Raw genomic sequence first — 19,846 nt, forward strand, 5'->3', positions numbered from 1 at the left:
CAGAGGCCTTTGGGTCCTTGCAACCATCCAAAGGGATCTACAGCTTCATAAAAGCCAGTCTTGCAGGGCGCTGTGGCACACGCTTGTAATCCTATTGGCTCTGGAGGCTGAGGCAGGAAGACCGCGAATTCAAAGCCAGCATCAGCAATTTAGGGAGGCGCTAAGCAACTTAGTGAGACCCTGTCTCTTAAAAAAAAAACACAAAACTGGGCTGGGGATGTGGCTCAGTGATTAAGTGCCTCTGAGTTCAATCGCGGTACCAAAAAAAAAAAAAAAAGCCATTCTTGAGTCATAAATGAAAAAGACCTAGAGAGGTAAAGCGCGACTGGGTGGGGGGTGTCACACAGTAGAACGCAACCAGATCCTTGCGCAGAGTGTTTGGAAGGTGACAGGTCCTGAATGGTGGCCCCCAAACCTGAGCACGCACCGGCCGCCTCGGAAATCAAACTGCCCTGCTCCCGAGGCTCCTCCAGAGGGCGCCGAGGGCCACAAAACTGAGCGCGCGTGGGCGGGCGGAGCGCGGGGACAGCATGTCCTGGGAGCGGCGGGTGTGGCCTGCGTGTGCGTCCGAGGACAGCACAGGGTGCGATGCCTGGCGCGGGCCGATCCCCAGGGCGTGAGCGCGCGCAGGGTGGTCCTTGGCAGCCTGCTCTCCGCAGGACCCCGCCCCTCCCTGGCGTTCCCTGTCGCAAGCTGGGTATCCGAGTGGTGCCAGCCCAACTCGGCGGCCCGGGCAGGCGAGGGTCACGTTGTGCCCGAGCGCGCACTCACACAAGCCCAGGCCCCGCGGCGGGAGGCGGAGAGAGGGATGTCCGGGGGGGGGGGGCCGGGCCCCAAAGTAACTTCTCTTCGGAAAATATGCAGGGCTGGCCCCCAGCCCGGGCCTGAGTCACCGGGCTTCGCTGCGCTGACTCACGGACCCTCCCGACCCCGCGAGCTACGAGGGCCTCCCTACCCCGAGTCCACCCAGGGCGCCGCTGCCCTGGAGGGGCGCGGGCCACCCCGCCCCGAGACAGCGCGACTCCGGCAGGGGAAGAAGCCTTGCCTTTATTCGCTCTACGGGGGACACTGTCTGGCTCTCGGCCCTCCCAGCGCGGGTGGAGCCGCGATGCGCGCATCGTGGCCAGCCACCTGGAGGAGCGCCCTCTCCAGCTGTTTGGTTCTCCCGCGTCCTTTCCGCGGGGCTTCCCACCAAGGCCGAGCCCTGATGCGGGGGAGGCACGAGAGGGCGTGGGGGGCCCCTTGGGGAGGGAGAGGAGGACGGCTGTAGCACCAAGAAATCGCTCCCCACGATCCCTGAAAAGGGGCTGCAGGAAAGCCCCCAGGCCTTTGCATCGTGGGGGCTACATTGAAGTAGGAGCGTACAGTCTGGGGGGAGCCGGACAGACCGACTGAAAGAGCTTTTCCACGTGCTGCAGGATCCTTATTAAAGAAATTTGGGGAATCAGAATTTCCGGGCTTTCCTGGGGACGGGAAGGGGCTGAAGAGGGGTCCATCTGAGGAAGCAGGGGTCGTGTCTCCTCTCTGAGCCCCCAGTGGTCCCAACATCTGAGGACACGATGTGGGGGAGGGTTCTTGCCTGGCTGGGCAGGAGGAATAGGGGCAGAAGGGAAAGTTTATCTGTCACTTCAACCAAGTGGTCTCTCACCAAGGGAGAGGGACAAAGGGTCCTACCTGGAATCAATTATGTGTTTGTGTGGCTATGTATCTGCCCTCTCCTGAGGCTGTCAGCTCCATGAGGGCTGGGCAAGTAGTAGGTGCTCAATAAATATCTGAATGAACGTTGGGTAGATGGGTGCCTGCGTGCTTTCGTGTGAGGTGCCCAGGTGCATGTGAGGGTCGAGGTGGGAAGGGTGCAGAGAAGCCTTGCCACTCCCTTTGGACCCCCACTAAATGCTTAGAGTGTCTGGCGGTGGGCGGAGGAAGCCCCCACTCCAGTCCTTGCAGCTGCGTAGGGTGGGCAGGTAGGATGCGTGCGGACAGGGCGGGGCCAGAGGGTTATGTGCGCGCAGCCGACTGGAGCTGGGGAGCCACAGCAGGGCAAGTGGGAGGGAGGGCCTGCGGGTGGTGGTGGGCTCACTCTGCAGAGCCCTTATGGCGCCGCTTGGAGGGTGGCACTAGACGACGAGGCAGGTTGGTGGGCAGCCCGTGGCCCTCGAGCTTGGCCTCGATGAGGTGGCTGGCCAGGGCGAACTCCTCGTCATCAAGCATGCCGTCGCGGTCAACGTCGCTCAGCTTCCAGATGCGCCCCAGCACCGAGTTGGGCAGCTTGGTGCCCACCATCCAGGTCTTGGCCTTGGAGCCGCTCAGCTTGCCGTCGGCGGGTGCCAAGTTGTAGAAGATCTCGTCGTATTTGGACTTGTCCTTGGTCACCACCCATTCGGCCTCGTCGTCCGAGCCTTCCTCGCCGTCCTCCAGCGCCTCGTCAGGCCCCCGCTCTACGAATGGGCCCATGTGGGTGCCCTCGAAGGCGCCGCCCTGCACCCCGGCCTCCGTGCTCTCCAGCTCCTCCTGCCGCAGCAGCGGCATGAGCTTGGCGATGTCGTGCGTCAGCATTTCGTCCAGCGCCTCCAGCAGCTTCGGCTTGAGCGAGTGGAACTTGGTGAAGTCATGTGCCATCAGCAGCTCCTGCAGTGGAGAGCGGGAACACTGAGAGGTCGGGGAGCCCTCTCTAGGCCCTTGGGGTGCAGCCTGAGGACGCTTGGGAGCACTGAATACCAGCTCTTCACCAATAGCCGCAGAAGCTTTTGAATATCCAAACAGCGCTTTCTGCTTGGGCACTCCCACCCCCTCTTCCCTTCCCAAGTCTAGCGGGCTGAAATGCAGACAAGGGCTGGAGGTTGTGCAGCTATTTCATATCATGAGGTTTCTTGGACCTGGCAGCCAAGCATGGAAGAAAAGACAGAAAGGGACAAGGTTCTCAGCTCTAAGAAGCACCAAACCAGCCCCGAACCAGAAGACACTTGAGCAAGAGAGTCCCCAGGGCCCTCTGATGAGTCAGAGCAGTGGCCCTTCACCAGATGGTGGAAGAGGAGTTCAATATTTTAGCGCACCTGCCAGCCCTGCCCACCCTCCACTCCACCCCGAGGAGTCTGGCCAGCACCCCACCATTTTGCAAGTTAAGAAAACTCAATTCCATCAGTCCTGTGCAACACAGCAAGACCTCCATCTCAGAGAGAGAGAGAGAGAGAGAGAGAAGGAAAAAGAAAACTCAGCGGGATAGTGGAGCAGCGGTCATCCCAGTGACTCAGGAGGCTGAGGCAGGAGGATCCCAAGTTCAGGATCAGGCTGGGCAACTTAGCCAGACCCTGATTCATAATAAAAAATAAAAGGGGGCTGGGGTTTGTGGCTCAGTGGTAGAGCACTTGCCTGGCATGTGTGAGGCACTGGGTTCGATTCTCAGCTTTGCATATAAATAAATGAATAAAATAAAGGTCCATCAACATCTTAAAAAAACACTTAAAAAGTAAATAAATAAATAGAAAGGGCTGGGGGTGGATCTCAGTGCTAGATCCCCCCGGCTTTACCCAGTACCAGAAAAAAGCATTTTCTTTTCCAATTCTTGCCACCATGTCACTGTACCACAGGGGCGCAGCTGAGTAACTGGTGCCCAACCTGGGCGGTAGGGTTAGGATCCTGGGACACCCGCGCTCTGCCCAGGCCATTCTGCTCTGGAGCAGCTGTGGGGTGGGTTTGTGGTCACTGGATGGCACACTGGAACCCTAAGTCACTGCGCCAGGAGAGTCTCGGCCAAGTTCCACTCACTGCATGCACCATGCTGGTTTCCAGAGCCCAGGAGAGTGGCTCCCGGTGTGACTGCAAAGGGGGAGGGCTGTGACAGGGTGGGGGGAGTGCCGTCTGAGGACACCCAGCTCCACCTCCTAGAAGCTGGGTGGCCTCGGGTAGTGGCTTCACCTTGGTTTCCATGGTTTTGTTTTGTTCACTTTGATACCCAGGATTGGACCCAGGGGCTCTTTTCCACAAAGCCACATCCCAGCCCTTTTAATGTTTTATTTTGAGACAGGGTCTCACTAAGTTGCTGAGGGTCTCCCTCAATGCCAGGGCTGGCCTCGAACTTCTGATCCTCCTGCCTCAGCCTCCCAAGTTGCAGCCACCATGCCCTGCTTGGTTTCCATGTTTGTAAAACAGGGGTGATGACATGAGCATGGTGGTATAGTTGGGCTCTTGAATGTCCCCAAAGGATCATGTGTTGAAGCTTGGTCCCCAGGTTAGCAGTGTCCAGAGGCGGACCTTTGGGAATGATGGATCCCCAGGGCTTTGACCTCATGGATGGATGAGTCCGTTGGCGGTTGGTGGCCGGGGCTGGGCGGGGGTGGGGGGTGGGAATATTGGGAGGCCTAGTTGAAGGGAGTGGCCCCTGGGGACTATATCTCATACTGCCCACTCCCAGTCTGTCTCTCACTGCTCCCTGGCCACTCGCCCCTCCGCCGTGCTCTGCCTCACCACGGGCCTACAAGCAACGGAGCCAGCTGCCCGTGGATGGAGACCTCGGAAACCCTGAGCCAAAGTAAATCTTTCCTCCTCTAGGTTGTTTGTCTCAGGTATTTTGGTCACAGTGAGGAAAACCTGACTAACACACGCAGGGAAGGCCAAACAAATTCCTCTGGATGAACTGCTCAGGAAACAAATTCCTCTGGATGAAGTGCTCGGCAGCCACTGTGCCTCTAGCCCAGTGGCTCTCAAGCAGGGGTGATGTTGTCCCCCCAGGGGACAGGTGGCAACATCTGGGACATTTCTCTCTTTCTTTTTAAATATTTATTATTTTTTGGTTCTGGGGATTGAACCCAGGGATGCGCTACCACTGAGACACATCCTCAGCCCTTTTTGCTTTGAGACAGGGTGGCACTAAGTTGCTGAGGCTGGCCTCAAACTTGCCTTGGCCTCCTGAGTGACTGGGATAATAGACACGTGCCACCTCACCTGGCATCTGGAGGCATTTCTGAGGGACAGAGCTGAGGAGGCGGTACTGGGCAGAGGCTGCTCCACTTCCTGCAGTGCACGCCCCCCTCCTCCAAGAATCATCCACCCCAATGTCTGTCGCAGGCATTGAGAAGCCCAGATGTAGCCCCAGCTTTGGGCCAGGGCAGGCAGACAGTTCAGCGTGACCAGGTTGATGCGGGCATGTGCCCATCTCCCAGGGGAAGAAATTCAGGCTCCCATGGGGCTCCACCTGGCCAGGGTCACTGAGCTGCTGGTGGCCAACGGGGACTCTGCCCAATCCTTTGGGGTCTAGGCTGCAACTGTCTCTCCCTCAGAAGTCACAGGCTTTCGACATCAGCCAAAGTCAGCCTCAGAACCGAGGCTGGGCAGAGGCTAGCCCCCAGCCTCCCTGAGCACAGCCTGTCTCCACATCCCGGGCTCCTGCCTGCCCACCCACCTCCCAGACTGCACCACATCCCTGCCAGCACTCCCCCAATGCTTGAGGAGCCCCCACGGATCCCCAACGTCCATTCTGCCCTTCTTTCTCGGTGCTGGGTCCCTTGACTGTACCTGATATCAGCCACCAAGAGGAAGAACCATGCTCTCAGCAGCCCCCAGCCATGTGACTGAGTCCAGCTAAGGGGATGTGAGCAAGGAGTTGCTCATGCAATTTCTAGGATTACCTTGTTCAATATGGTAGCCCATGACCCCGTGTGGGTATTTAAACCAGTTAAAATTAAATAAAATCCATGATTCAGTCTTAAGATTTTTTTTTTCAGTGCTAGGGATCAAACCCAGGGCCTCATGTTGGCTAGGCAAGGGCTCTGCAACTGAACTGTACCCCCAGCCCAGGAAGTGTCCTTAAAGAGAGTGATTGTACCCTTCTCTTCCTTTCCCTCCCTTCTTGCTGGATGGAATGCAGATACAATGTCTAGACTTTCTGCAGTTGTTTTGTACCATGAGGTTTCTCAGGACATAGAGGCCAGGCATGGAAGAGAAATAAGACAGAAGGGGGCTTTACACTGCACCAAAGCAGCCCTAGACCCTATTCTTGTGGGTTTTCTCCTGATCCATCAGACTAACTCACAAGCCATGCTCCCATGGACCCACGTGCAGGGGACTTTCCCACATCTGCCACTGTCCCTCCAGCTTTCCAGGCCCCTCTCTAGAGCTCACCCCCCACCACCCACCCCCTGGGCAGCCTCCCACCTGCATCTTCTGGCAGTCGGGAAAGTCGCCGGGGGAGATGTGGTGCTCCAGCTGAATCTTGGCAAAGATGACGGGCAGCTTGAGGATCAGCTGCTTCTTCTTGTTCTCCTTCCCAAACACAGAGGGCATCTCCTTCTTCAGGTAGCTGATGATGTACGCGTGAACCTGCGGAGCAGCATCCTCACCTGAGCCCGGGCAGCCACAGGGAGGTGACCAGCAGGGCGCAGCCTGGGGGTCTGCATTCCTAACCCATGGGGGGGGGTGCGGCTGCTGCAGGCCAGGCAGCCTCTCTGAACCCTGCTGCCTTATCAGCCGGGGCTCCCCTGGACTCCCCTCTCTTGTAAGCGATCCCCACCCCTCCCAGGCTCCAGCTCCCCTCCAGCCGTCCACTCCCACATGCCAGCCTGGACCTCTCCCTGAGCTCGAGCCTCAGCTAATGGCCTCCTTGACATTCCTCACCAGCTCCGCACCCTGACACCCCATGTGGAATCCAGGCCCAGCCCCAGACTGTCACTCTAAGCGGTTCCCCTGTTAGAGAAGAGGAGCCCTCGTGACCTGCCTGGTCTCCTGCCCCTGGGGCCTCTGCCCACCAGGCAGCACCAGGCCTGATCTGCTTCTCATCCACGTTCAGAACTCCTGCCCTAACTGACGAGGCCCTATGGGGCAATTCTCCAAGTGTCTCCAGGGAACTCTAGGGGCCCCAAGACCCTTTCAGAGGTTCCCATGGCCCAAACTATTTTAATGATAATACTAAATCGCCAGGTGCAGTGGTGCAGAGGGATCGCAACTTCAAGCCCAGCCTCAGCAATTTAGAAAGGCCTCAGTAACTAGAAGAGAGCCTGTCTCAAAAAGTCAAGAAAGACCTGGGGCCCGTGTGGTGGTGCACGCCTGTAATCCCAGCGGCTCAGAAGGCTGAGGTAGGAGGATCAGGAGTTCAAAGTCCAGCCTCAGCAATTTAGGGAGGCCCTAAGTAACTCAGCAAGACCCTGTCTCTAAGTAAAATCCAAAAAGGGTCTGGGGATGTGACTCAGTGGTAAAGCACCCCTGGGTTCAAATAAATAAATAAATAGCCATTTGTTCCTGAGACTTTTTGGTTTTTGCTCTAGTTTCTGTACCAGGGGTTGAACCCAGGGGTGCTCTACCACTGAGCTCCATCCCCTGCCCTTTTTACTTTTTGAGATAGGGTCTTGCTAAGTTGCTGTGGCCTCAACCTTTCCACCCTCCTGCCTCGGCCTCCTGAGTCACTGGGACTATAGATGTACAGCACCCTGCCCAGCGACAGTGAAGTTTCTAAAAAATTACAAGATGTCTAACATTGAGACTGATGGAATGTTCGAACAGAGCAGAATCAGGCTGTTTCCTTTGAAGCCAGATGTTAAAGTGATTTGCAAAAAATGAAAAACAAATATATAGCCTGGTATGGTGGCCACCCTGTAATCCCAGTGACTTGGGAGACTGAGGCAGGAGGATCGCAAGTTCAAAGCCAGCCTCAGCAACTTAGTGAGACTGTCTCAATAAAAAGGGCTGGGGGTATAGGTCAGTACATAAGTGCCCCTGGGTTTAATCCCTAGTTCCACAAAACAGAAACAACATTTAAAAAGTTTTTAAGAACATTATTAAAAATGTTTTTAAAAAATCATAGGTTTCAACTATTAAAACTTTCAGTGATGGCCTTCACCAGCTGGTTGAGTGATTTCTTCCCACCCTCCACCACCCAGTCTCCTCCAGCCACCTGGGATTTGCTACCTCAGGGCCTTTGTACTTGCTGTACTCTGGGCCTGGAATGCTCTCTCTGCAGATCGCCACTCAGCTCACCACATCCCCTCCTTCAGACCCCCCTACTACAGTCCCTCACCAGCCTCCCTCTCCTGGGTGTCACTTGTTCAGTGTCTGCTTCCCCACTAAGCTGTCATTCTTCCAGAAAAGGAATGTCGTTTGTTCTCTGCTGTATTCCAGGGCCTAGAAGAGTGTCCGAGCACAGTGTGGACGCTCAGCTTTGTCTAAGGTTTCCCTCCCGGCATCTCACCCTCTTCAGAATCTGGCCTCCTGAGATCCTGGCTTCAGGAATCACAGCACCTGGAATTCCCCCTCTAGCAGCTACCAGTTCAACCTAAGGGCGGGCCGGAGGACTCCCCCGGCTACCTGGCAAGGATGGGGAGCCCGAGCAAGTGGCTGGGTGGGGGACGGTTACCAAGAGCCCCTAAGGGACAGGGAGAGCTCCTGAAGGGAGGGAGACAGTGTGAGCTGTCGGTGGCCAGATATGGCAAAATCATTCTTGAGGAGGGGGTGTGGAGGGGGCGTGACACGGCTTGGGGTCATGGCACAGTGATGCCCAGTCACACTGGACCCTGAATTCCATGCCCCAAGGTGCTGAGCGCACCAGGGAGCCATGGATGAACCTGCTGAGAGGGGTGGGTGTGGCCTATGGACCAGAGAGACCAATCAGTGCAAGGGTGTGGCCAGACGTGTGGGTGGAGCCTACGAGAGCGGGCCAATGGGGCGAGGGGGCGGGGCCTGCAGCGGTTCCACTGGGATCCAGAGGGAGACCGCTGGCAGGAGGTCGCTGATGGCTTTTCCAGAGAGGAAGCGGGGGAAGGTGCCAGGAAGAGATAAGGTGCAGGGCGGGCTGGGCCGGGGCGCGGGTCGAACTCCGGGGTTTGTCCGCCTTTCCGGAGCCGCCTCCTGCCTGACGGGGGCACCAGGTGTCCGGCCCCGCCCCGCCCCTCGGTCCCCGCGCCTGGGTTCCAGCTCCCGCCTCTGCTTCCCCCAGGGACCTGAGGGAACGAGGACGAACCGGAGGCTGAGAAGGACGGGGGAGGCCGAAAAAGGGGGAGGATCCAGAGAGCAAAGGAGTCAGGGGGAGGAAGAAAGGATGAAAGAGAGAGAGAAAGAATTGGAGAGACAGACAGACTGACAGCCACCGAGAGCTGGTGGGAGAAGAGAGGGCTCCGCAGGCTCCGGGCTGCCTCGCCAGGCAGGATTCCTCGGGGGAGGGTCTGACTCGCCCCGCCCTGCTCCTCAAACCAACACCTCAGCTCCCCAGCACCTCAACCTTCCCGGCTGCCCTGCTGCCAGCTTCCTGCCCCGCCTCCACCCTGGCAGCCTCGCCTATGAGTGTTCCATTTGGCCTCCAAAATCACTCTTCCACCAGTTTCTGTGCTCTCCTCTCCCTCCCCAAGGCCTGACCAGGCTGGCTCCTCCAGCCTCCTCCCTGGTCTGCAGGCCCCAAGTCACACCCACCTTCAACCACCCTCCAGAAGGCAGCCTGAGTGGAACCCTGCCTCTCCCCAACTCTCACCTTCCATGGCTCCCCATGTCCTTGGGACCAAGCACAGACTCCTCAGCACAGCCCACCAGTTCCCAGGTGTTCTGGCTCCCAGCCACCTCCCCAAGCTCAAACCGAGTTACTCACACTTTCTACACTGGGTTCAACACAGACATTTTTCCTCAAATGCCCTCTCCTCCACGAAGCCCTCCTTGTCTGGCCCCACCCCTGATTATGCTGGCCTGTCATTGTCTGGGGATGGGTCTGTCTCTTCCCCAGAATCCCCGCAGGTCCTGGGACTGCCTTGGGGTTTGGGGGGAACCAGCAGGGCAGGGCTGGAACTGCCTTGGTCATTACTGTGTCCCCAGGACTGCCCAGCAGAGGGCCAGGCACAGAGGACACCTTGTTCAATTTGTGGGTCTGTCTAGTGTCCTCATTCGACAAATATTTCCTGAGCAATTCTGTTTTAGCACTGCGGCTACATGAGTGGAGGAAGTCAAAGATCCCTGATTCCCTGGAACTTAAACAGGAGGCAGGAGGCAGACAGTGAACACAGACTCCCCAGTGAGGCTGACCCGAGGGAGGCCGTAATGGTGGGAAGGCTAAAGCAGAACCTGCAGGGCCAGAGCTGTGTTCCTGAAAGGGAGGTGGCAGGGCCCTCCTGAAAAGGTGAAGTTTGAACAGAGACTTGAAAGGCAACCAGTGAGGACAGCCCAGTGGGAGGGAGGCAGGGAGGCCAGAGGTGAGGCTTCTAGGAGGACTTCACCCCAAGTACAAAGACCCTGAGGGAGGGTAGAGGCAGCCAGGAAGGGAACAAGGTGAGGACAGAGGGGAAGGGCGGGAGGAGATGACCTGTGGGCCACCTGAGGAGTCGGCTTTTGTTCCGAGACAGGGGACAGGAATTGGAAACAAGCAAGGCCAGCCACCAGACCACCGCATTGGCGGTGGGAGATGGAAGAAGGCACATCACGGAGGAGACCAGCCAGGAGCCTCAAAGTACAAACTCAAGGTAGAGAAGTGACCCTCTGCCCCTTTCCAGAATGATCCACCTCACTGCCCTGGTGCTAAGTCGGTGCCAAGCAGCCCGGGAAGGAGAGAAGGAGGGAGGGAGGCCAGGCCGTTGGCCTGCCACTGCTCACCCGCACCAGCCGGGCCCTCTTCACCAGGTCGTTGAGCTTGCGCAGGGCGGCGTGGCGGGGCAGCCCCTGGATGTCGCGGAAGAGGTCCTGCTCCTCCAGCTCAAACAGGCGCCGGTTGTCGGGCACCAGGAGCGGCTGGGACCAGAAGGAGCCGATGTAGACGCGCAGGACCTCGGGCGTGCCCACCACCTTGCCCAGCGCCCACATGAGCGCGCCGTAGACGCGCATCAGCTGCTGCGTCTCCACCATGTCGGCCTTGTTGAGAACCACGCGGATCTTGTCCTCGTGGCCCCGCAGGGCCCCGATGGCCTCGGAGAACTCGTCCGAGATCTCCAGCTTGTGTGCGTCGAAAAGCAGGATGATGAGGTCCACGCGCTCAGCGAACCAGCGCAGCACAGCTGGGAAGTCGTAGCCTGGGGAGTGGGGGGCGCCGGCGGAAGTCAGACCCCACCCTCGAGCCAGAATGTAGCACCCATTCTTTTGGACAGGATAGTGGACTGCACAGATGTCCAGCTGTTAGCTCTCCAAATCCTGGTCTATACGAAATGGCCAACAGCACCAGGTGCGTGGCTCCACTCTGGCTCCCCCCAGAATCACCCTCCACCCAGCCAACGCTGTGGCTCCAGCCCCTCAAGATACCTGGTTGCTGGAGAAGGCAGCCCTGCTTGCTTTTCATTCTTCATTCATTCATTAGGCTGTGGGGGGCCTTGGAATGGCTGCATTGCTCATTAAAATAAGAGACCCCTGTACTGTGGACACGCCCAGTCTCCCAAGCCTCCTAGCTTCCTGGTCCCTCCCCAGGGCCTGCCAGATCTCCCACAGTCCACTGACTATGGTTCTGCTGGTTGGTTCTTGCCGTGGCAAACATTACCTACTTCCGTTTTGTTGAGCCGTATTTACTGGGAGTCGTATCTGAGCCAAGGGGGGCTTGGCCACTGGGATGCCGCAGACAAGCTTCCCGCCCTCGGAGCGCACCCATCCCCACAGGCCCCTGTGTTCCTCCCACCACTCCATTCACTTCTTTATCCACCTCTTCTTACCATCGCTGTTGACTCTTTGTTCCCCATAAAGCAAAGCTTGGAGAGCAGAAAGAAATGGTTGAGACCCCCTGACCTGGCAGAAAGACTGCCCCGTCAGCTATGTGACCTTAGGCAAGTAACTTAACCTCTCTGGACTTGTGTTTCCTCTTCTATAAAATGGAAATCACAATAGAACCTACGTTATAGATCTATTGTGAAGATTAAAAGGATATGTATGAGCTAACATGGGGAAGATAGTGCCTGGCATCAGACTGTACACATAAAAATGGGTGAGCTTGGGGGCTGGGGCTGGGGCTCAGTGGTGGAGCGCTTGCCGAGCCTGGTGAGGCACTGGTTCGATTCTCAGCACCACATATAAATGAATTAGATAAAGGTCCATTGACAACTAAAAAAAAAAAAAAATTTAAATGGGTTAGCCTGCTGAGTGCACTCAGGAGACTGAGGCAGGAGGATCTCAAGTTCAAGGCCAGCCCGAGCAACTTAGGGAGACCCTGTCTAAAAAGTTTTTTAAAGGGCTGGGGTGGCTCAATGGCAGAGCACTTGCCTAGCATTTGTGAAGGCCCCAGCATCACACACACACACACAAAGTGTATGAACTTCTGGCTTCTGGCATGTAATTATACTTCAATAAAACTATTAAAGACAAAGCAGCGCTGGGAGCACAGGAAGTGCTCAGCAAGCTTTAGTCATGGGGCTCGTCAGACACTTGTGGGGGTCATTCTGGAACCATCCTCTGAGCTGCTGCTCTGTGGGGGAGGTGGAGGCAGCCCAGAACTGCCCTCACAGGCCCGCCATCCACTGAGGACGTGGACCTCCCCAAATGGTGAGGCTGGAACTGGGGGAATCCAGGGATCCCTGCAGCCTGGAGTGTGCCTGGCCTGGTCAGGGCAGTCAGGGAAGGCTTCCTGGAGGAGGGGACCTGCAGGGAGTGGCACTGGCTTTCCTGGCTTGAGCCTGCTCTCCCAGACAGAAGGAGCTCAGCGGTCCACAGCACGCAGGAGGCTAGCTCTCCTATGACCCCACGTTCCAGATGAGAAAACGGAGGCATGAGATGCTCTGGGACTTCACTGAGACACCCAGGCAGGAGGTCACAAAGATGCTGTGGGGACCCACCATATGACAGCAGACCCAGACATCAGTGTATGTGCACACACACCAGCACACCCAATGAATGCCCTCAGTGACAACAAGCCAGAGCCCCATGGGCCTCCATGCTCCACTGGGGAGCTGGTACTGGGGCCAGTCCTGCCCAGGAGGAGGCAGGCTGCTCACTGGACAGCTCGGGTGGGGTGGAGCCATGTTTTGAGGGAGGAAGGGCCGGCTGGAGGGACCGCAGCTGGGCCTCTCCCCTCCAACATCCACACACACTGGCCCGGATTTGGAAAGTGTGTCTCATGGGGCAGGCCGGGCGGGGTGTGGGGGCCGGGAGTGTGGGAATGAGACGTGGCAGAGAGGAACAGTCCTTCTTCTCCACTACAGGCTCCTACTGCGCGCCACACATTGAGTGCTTTGCCTGCGTGACCCGTTCAACCTTCTGACAACCTAGGAAGGGACATCATCGTGCCCTCACAGAGGAGAAACCGAGGCAAGAGATAAGGGGTGTCCTCAAGCTTCCGGGGTTTAAAGGCAGCAGAGCCCAGATCTGAGGCCCAAGGCCCCACTCAGCTGGCATTACACACCCGTGTGTTCACAGACATTACCCGCAGAGGTAGCCACACCCCCACCAATGCACACACATGAACACACACACCAGCACACACAGCCCCACACAATCAGAGCCACAAACTGCAAGTCATGCCCTCGCTCATGATCCGGAAACCGCACAGTTACTTATGTTCCCACAATCACAAAGACACTGTGGGACCCACATACAACAGCAGACGCAGACAACAGCATGTGTGCACACACACCAGCACACCCATTGCCCTCAGTGACAACAGATTCACACAACCCCACAGCCTCCCAGATGTAAAGACATCCACATGGCCACAACCACACACTGTTGCACAAGACACTCCTGCACACACACTCACATACCACACTTACACAACTGGATAGCAGACAGAAGGCACTCACTGCATCTACAGCGCATCAGGGGGCTAGCACCCTGTGACCCCACATCCCAAATGAGGAAATGCAAGAGCAATCCCTCTGCCCTACCAGGGTCCTACAGCCACAGTCACATGTAGTGCAGACACAGGGTGCCAGGGCCTCTCACACAGACAGGCACACACAGCCCACTCGGACCCACGATCTCACGCCTTCCAGATGCAGGCTGAAGGATCTACATGGGCCAGACGCCTTCTCAGACACACACGGGGACACGCGCATTCTCCAAGACAAGTGCCTGGAGGGAGGTACAAGGATCCGGGATCCCACGATTCTCCAGTCCTGCAGGATCCCTCAAAGTCACATCCAATCACACCTGCAGGCACACACGGATTCCCCGACACACACCCGCACATACACCAAACCACTCAAGTTCAGAGTCATGACCTGGGTTGTAACACGTTGTCCCCACACTCAGTCATGGGCAGCCACCCACGCCCAGCCACCCTGTCCCAGGACGCACACAGTTACACCCGGGCCCGGCACGCAGCCTCCCGTTCCTTCGCCCCACGGCCTCTGCGCGGAGACCCGCTCCCTCCCGCCGCCCGGCCCGGCCCGGCCCGGGTGGAGCCGCAGGAATCCTCCCCTGCGCGCCCTCAGGCTCCCCCGGGCCGCCCCTGGACGCCGGCCAGGGACACGGTACCGCTCGCGCCCGCCCCGCCCCGCCCTCCTGCAGGGCCTCCGGTCCCCTCTGCCCCACTCTGCGGCCTCCTTTGCCCCAGTTCCCGGCCCCCCCCCCCCCAGGCCAGGGGGAGCGGGGAACAGAGACGCTGCGGGGGCGGGGCGCAGATGCTGAGCAGGCCCGCTGGAATCCACCCCCCACCCCGCACAGCTGTTTATAAATTCCAGCCCCGGCCTTGGCCCCGGCCCAGAGTCCCCTCCCAGCCCCTTTCTCAGCCCCATCTGTGGCCCAGAGGTGCCGCCGGGATCGCAGGGCCCCAGAGCCTCCCTGCCCAGGCTCTCTCAGGTGGCTCAGAACCCCGCCGTCGGGCCCCTTCATCTCTCCCTCTCCCTCCTTCTGACCCGCCCAGACATGTGGCCCCTGCCTGCTCACACGTGTCCACCTCCCGCCTGCCCAACCTCCAGATCACCAACATGGAGGACTCCCAGCCTCTCCCAGCCAGCCCAAGAGGCCAGAGTCCTGGAGGCTGCCCAGCCCTCTCCTCCCTCAGACCCAGGGGTCCAGGCCCAGTCTCCTCCCTCAGACCCAGGGGTCCAGGCCCAGCCCTGCTCCCTCAGACCCAGGGGGCCAGGCCCAGCCTCCTCCCTCAGACCCAGGGTTCTGCAGGCGCCTCCCTCCTCCCAGGGCCTTGCTCACTCACCCCGGCTCACTCTCTGTTTGGCTCCGGACAGGATGCCAGGTGTGTCAATGATACTGATGCTCTCCAGGACCTGGTTGGGGAGCTGGGCACACATGAACCTGGGGGAGTGGAAGGCCAGGGGTCAACTCAGAGGAAGACAGAGAGAGAGGACAGGTAAGAGGGGAAGTCCAGACTGTGCAGAGGAGAAGCAGGCATGGGGGGGGGGCCTGGAAAGAGGGACAAGATGGAAGGAGAAGGGTATCTAAAACATCCCAAGCACAAGCTCAGGGTCTCTGGGTACTTGCCTTGAGTCCAGAGCTATTTCAAGCTCCCCCTGGGGGGTAAGAAACTATAGTCAAACCCATTTTCCAGATGTGCATGAGAGGCACAGAGAGGTTAAGTCTCTTGCCCAAGGCTGCCCAGCTAGCCAGTGGGGGAGCAAGGACTGGAACCAGGCAGGCTGGCTTAGCGGCTGCTGCCCTAGGAAGGAGCTGGAAGGGGGAGACCGCAGCAGAGAGAAGGGAGGGAAGCCCAGTTGCAGGTATGGAAGGTGCCCCCCCCCCCCGCTGGGCAGCGGCCATCGCACCTGTTGAGGAAGGTGTTCCCGAAGGGGTTGAGTTTTCGGAAGGGCTTGTCGGGGTCCACCACCAGGGCATTGCCGGGCACAGTGCCCTCGGTGTCGCCGTGCATGACGGCCACGAAGCAGTCGGTGGTGGGCTCGGGCCCCACCCGGGAGCCGGGCACCTCCTGCTCCAGCAGGTACTGGATGAAGCTGGTCTTGCCCGTGCTGTACTGACCGGCCACCAGCACCATGGGCTTCCCATCGAAGTCGGCGTCCTCCAGGGCCGGGGAGTGGAAGGCCCCGAAGCGGTAGTGCTCCTCCAGGGGCAGCAGCTTCTCACGGTAGAGCTCCTTAAGGGCCGAAGTCACCGTGCGGATGGCCTCGGGCTGCTGGCCCCGAGCCCCGCTCTTCTTTAGCCAGCTGAACATGGTGGCTTCTCGCTACCCACTGGGTTCACTGAGGGCGACTCGAAGGTGCAGGAGAACAGGGGGTTGATGGTGGACTGCCTGGAGGGAGAAGGCAAACCGAAGGTAGAAAGTATGGGTGGAGGAGGAGGCGCTGGGAGCACGGATGGCAGGGGTCAGGAGGAAGAAGAGGATCACAGAGCCAGCCCGGGAGGAGGGAGAGATTAATGGTGGTATGGTGGAAGAAGGGGAGTTGAGAGTGGAAGAACGAGGGGTGGAGAAAGGGGAGAAATGCCTTCCTGAGACCTTCCTTCTTCTCTTCCTCTCTTCTTCCTCTGATGCATTTCCACTGGAATTCCTCCACACTTCAGAAACTGTGGCCCAGAAATGAGCCAGAGACCAGCTGGCTCCCACCCAGAGCCCCAGTGAGGACCAACAGTTCAGGGTGCCCAGGAAATGCCAGGCCTCTGGGGAGGGCATGAGAATCACCGCTGGTCAGTAAAGATCAGGCAGGGCCGGCGTTCAAGCTGCTTTTACGAGGGACAGGCGGGATGAGGGTCTTAGGAAAGGGACAGCGTATTCAAAGGTCTGGGGGCCTTCAGAGCAGGTCTCCTATGATGGGTCTGAGGGTCTGAGTTAGGGGGAGAAGGTGTCCCCAAAGCCACAGCCACGACCATGCCCTGTGATCAGACTGTAGGGTCTGTGGTGATATCCTGTCTTTATTCCTGACAGGACACTGGTAACAGGTTTTGCTCTTTTTGTTTTTGATCTTGGGTCAGTCTGAGTAATGCTTACAATTTAACTAACTTTTCCAGAGCACCAGCTCTGCTCAGATCAGAGTCGCAAATACTGAAAAGGACCCGGGGTTCCTTGAGAGAGGACTGATCCCGGGGCTGGGGCAGGGGCTGGGGCAGGGAGAGTTCGCGGAGCCTGGATTCCATAGGAAGCACCCAGGGATGGGAGGGGCATGTCGCAGGGACACAGGGCCCAGCTTTAAGGGACTCCCACTAACCAAAGATGTAGTTAAGATGTAGTTAGTTGCAAATCAAATACAGCAAATTCATAAAGTGACACTTAAAAAGTAGGGGAGATAGCAGGGAGAGGACTTGCGGAAGGAGGGCTGGAGAGGCAAGGACGGGCGGGAGCAGCGACCGGGATAGGAGCCGAGGGAGGGGGCCCTGGGTGGTGTCCTGGGCTGGGAGGCCGCTGGGGGCCGTCCGAGGAGGATGCTTGGGCTGGCCGATGGGGCTTTGGGGTTGGCGAGGCAGGAGAGTCGCTCTTGGTGGCAGAGGGACCAAGTTGGACGGACATGGAAGAGGGCAGTGGGGGGCGGCTTGAAGGAGGGACTCTGGAGCTGAGCGGCTGGGGTGGCCGCGACGGGGAGGCTGCGACGGCCTGAGGAGGAGTGTGGGACCGGGAGGGTCGGACGGCTACAGCCTGGAGGGGCTGGGGACACGGAGAGCCCGTGGGGGGTGCAGGGCTGCCGTTTCAGCGAGCGGGGCAGCCGCGGGGCCGGGGCAGCCTGGGCTCGGCGCGGGGGTCGCGAGTGCTCACCGACGGGCGCTGGCGCTGGGTCCTGCGGGTCCGCGGGGATCGGAGGCGCCCGGAGCGGCCTGTGCTCGGGTCTGTCCTGCTGCCTGAGCCGGGTGGGGCCCGAGCGGCCGGGAGGAGGGGCGGGGGGCGGGACGAGCCCCCCCCAACCCGCGCCGGCCTCTGGCGCCCCCTGGCGGGGGATGGGGAGCGCGCTCTTGGCGCGGCGGCGGCCCCTCGGGCTGCCAGTCCCGGGTTAGAATTGCGCCTCTCCTCGGGCATCCGGCCGTCCACGATCTCTGGCTCCTTCTACCATGGCATAAGGATAGCACTGCCAACGAATAAAACTGCTATGCTTTAAACCTCGAGGTCGTGAAGCGGTTCACAACTCTCCCGATTCCCTCCGGCTCAAAGCCAAAGTCCCCCAGGCCCTCCCTGCGCACGCCTCCGGCTCCCTCTCCCTCTCCTCTCGCTGATCCTCAAGCAAGCGCACAGTGCTTCGAGCTCAGAGCCATTGCCGGTGCTGTGCTCTCTCTCTGGACGCCTCTGTCCCCAGGGATCTGCATGGCTTCCTCCCTCCCCTCCTTCAGGTCTCTGCTCAAAGGCCACCTCCTCCGAGAAGCCCTCCCTCATCTCCCCGTGTAGCGCCCACCATTTACTCCCCATCTCCTCTTTATTCTTCTCCACCGTCCTGACAACCACTAAGCTTGTTCTGGGTTTCTCTGCTTCTGTGGCTGTCCCCCTCGGGAGAACACAGCCCCCAGGGCAGGGCTTTCCCGCTGCGTGGTCCCCTGCCTTGTGCTCAGGGTCTGGCGCCCTGCCTGACTTTGGCAGAGGCTCCTTCCAGCCAGATGAGCACTTCCGTTGTGCAGGGCAGCTCTAAGCTCTCAAAGTGACCTCACGGACCCCTCAGCATGTCCCAGGGACCAGGTGTCCTTACCCTCCTTTTACAGAGGAGATAGTGGAGCCCAGAGAAGTGAATTTAGAAACTTGCTTGTTCAGGACTTAGCAGCGCCCCTGGCCCACAGTAGGTGCTTAAGAAACATCAATACTTATCATCCATATCCAGAGCTGAGCTCTTCTCCAGGTCCCTGAACCTCTGGGATTCCGCACAGGAGGCCTTGGTGACCTTGCTCCTCTGTGCCTCAGCTGCCCATCTAGAGGCCTTTATCACTTCCCTTGAATCACTGCTCCAATGGCCTCTTCTGAGAATTCCCCACCCAGTCCCTGGCACTCCTGTCCCCCTCCCTACTTGATTTCCCACCTTGGCCCTTGTCACCATTGGCCAGTCTGTATGTGCTACTAATTTTTCAATCCCCTCCCCTCCAGTTAGAGTGTCAGATTCCCAAGGGCAGGATTTTGTCCAACGTGTTGGCACTCAGTGCCTAGAACAGTGCCTGGCACACAGTCACTTTTTATTAAAAATAAACGAACTTACTCAGAAGGCTGAGACCGGACAGATTGCAAGTTTGAAGCCAGCCTGGGCAACTTAACAAGACCCTACCTAAAACAAAACAAAACAAAGGGCTGGGAAGGACTAGGACTAAGTGGTAGACTGTCCAGTGTGTGAAAGGTCTTGGGTTCAATCCTAAGTATAAGATTTTTTTTTTTTAAATCAGGAATAAAACCCAGTGGAGATTAACCACAGAGCCACATCCCAGCCCTTTTTTGTGTTTATTTTGAGATAGGATCTCACTAAGTTACTTAGGCCCTCACTAAATTGCTGAGGCTGGCTTTGATTTCATGATCCTCTTGTCTGGGCCTCCCGAGACACTGGGATCGCAGGCATGTGCTACCATGCCCTGCTTGAATTTTTTTTTCCCAGTACTTGGGGTGGAACTCAGAGGCACTCTACTACTGAGTCATGCCCCCAGCTCTTTATATCTTTTTATTTTGAGACAGGGCCAATCTAAGACTGGCCTAAAACTTGTGATCCTCCTGCTTCAGCTTCCTGAGGTTATAGGTGTGGCCACCAGTCCCAGCAAAAATTGTAATTTATAAACTATTTAATATTTACACAGAAAATATTTCCTTGATTACAATAATGTACGTAATTGGGGTGATGAAAATATTCTAAGATTGTGGTCTGAGAAGGTGGCTCTGTGGTAGAGTGCTTGTCTAGCATGTGTGAGACCCTGGGTTCAATCCCCAGCACGTGCAAACACACAGACACACAGCCACCCTAGAGGGATCTCTGAGTGTCCAACCACTTTGTCTCTTTGAATATGCTGAATAGCCTAGGTGCTGTCTTGCCTGCATGTATTTCTGTCCCTGTTTCCTGAATCAGGGATCCTATTTCAGGGGTTGCAGCCTCTGGGGTCCCCCTCCCCAAGACACTATCTCATT

At 58.0% G+C, this 19,846-nt stretch overlaps 1 protein-coding gene across 1 annotated transcript; it reads right to left on the minus strand.

The window, feature by feature from the left end:
* Positions 1-1,027: 1,027 nt before the first annotated feature.
* Ehd2 (EH domain containing 2) lies at positions 1,028-17,649 on the minus strand. The gene is made up of 6 exons (XM_046455476.2): positions 17,525-17,649; positions 15,591-16,072; positions 15,026-15,123; positions 10,555-10,967; positions 6,151-6,315; positions 1,028-2,628 (listed from the first exon to the last, which is right to left on the minus strand). The coding sequence occupies exons 2-6, from the start codon at positions 15,992-15,994 to the stop codon at positions 2,077-2,079; spliced, it is 1,632 nt and encodes a 543-aa protein (XP_046311432.1). The 5' UTR covers positions 15,995-16,072; positions 17,525-17,649; the 3' UTR covers positions 1,028-2,076.
* Positions 17,650-19,846: the final 2,197 nt, after the last annotated feature.

The sequence above is a fragment of the Marmota monax genome, unplaced genomic scaffold (assembly GCF_021218885.2).
Source record: "Marmota monax isolate L192 unplaced genomic scaffold, Marmota_monax_Labrador192_F-V1.1 WCK01_AAM20220418_F8-fsc00149, whole genome shotgun sequence".
Classification (NCBI taxonomy): domain Eukaryota; kingdom Metazoa; phylum Chordata; class Mammalia; order Rodentia; family Sciuridae; genus Marmota; species Marmota monax.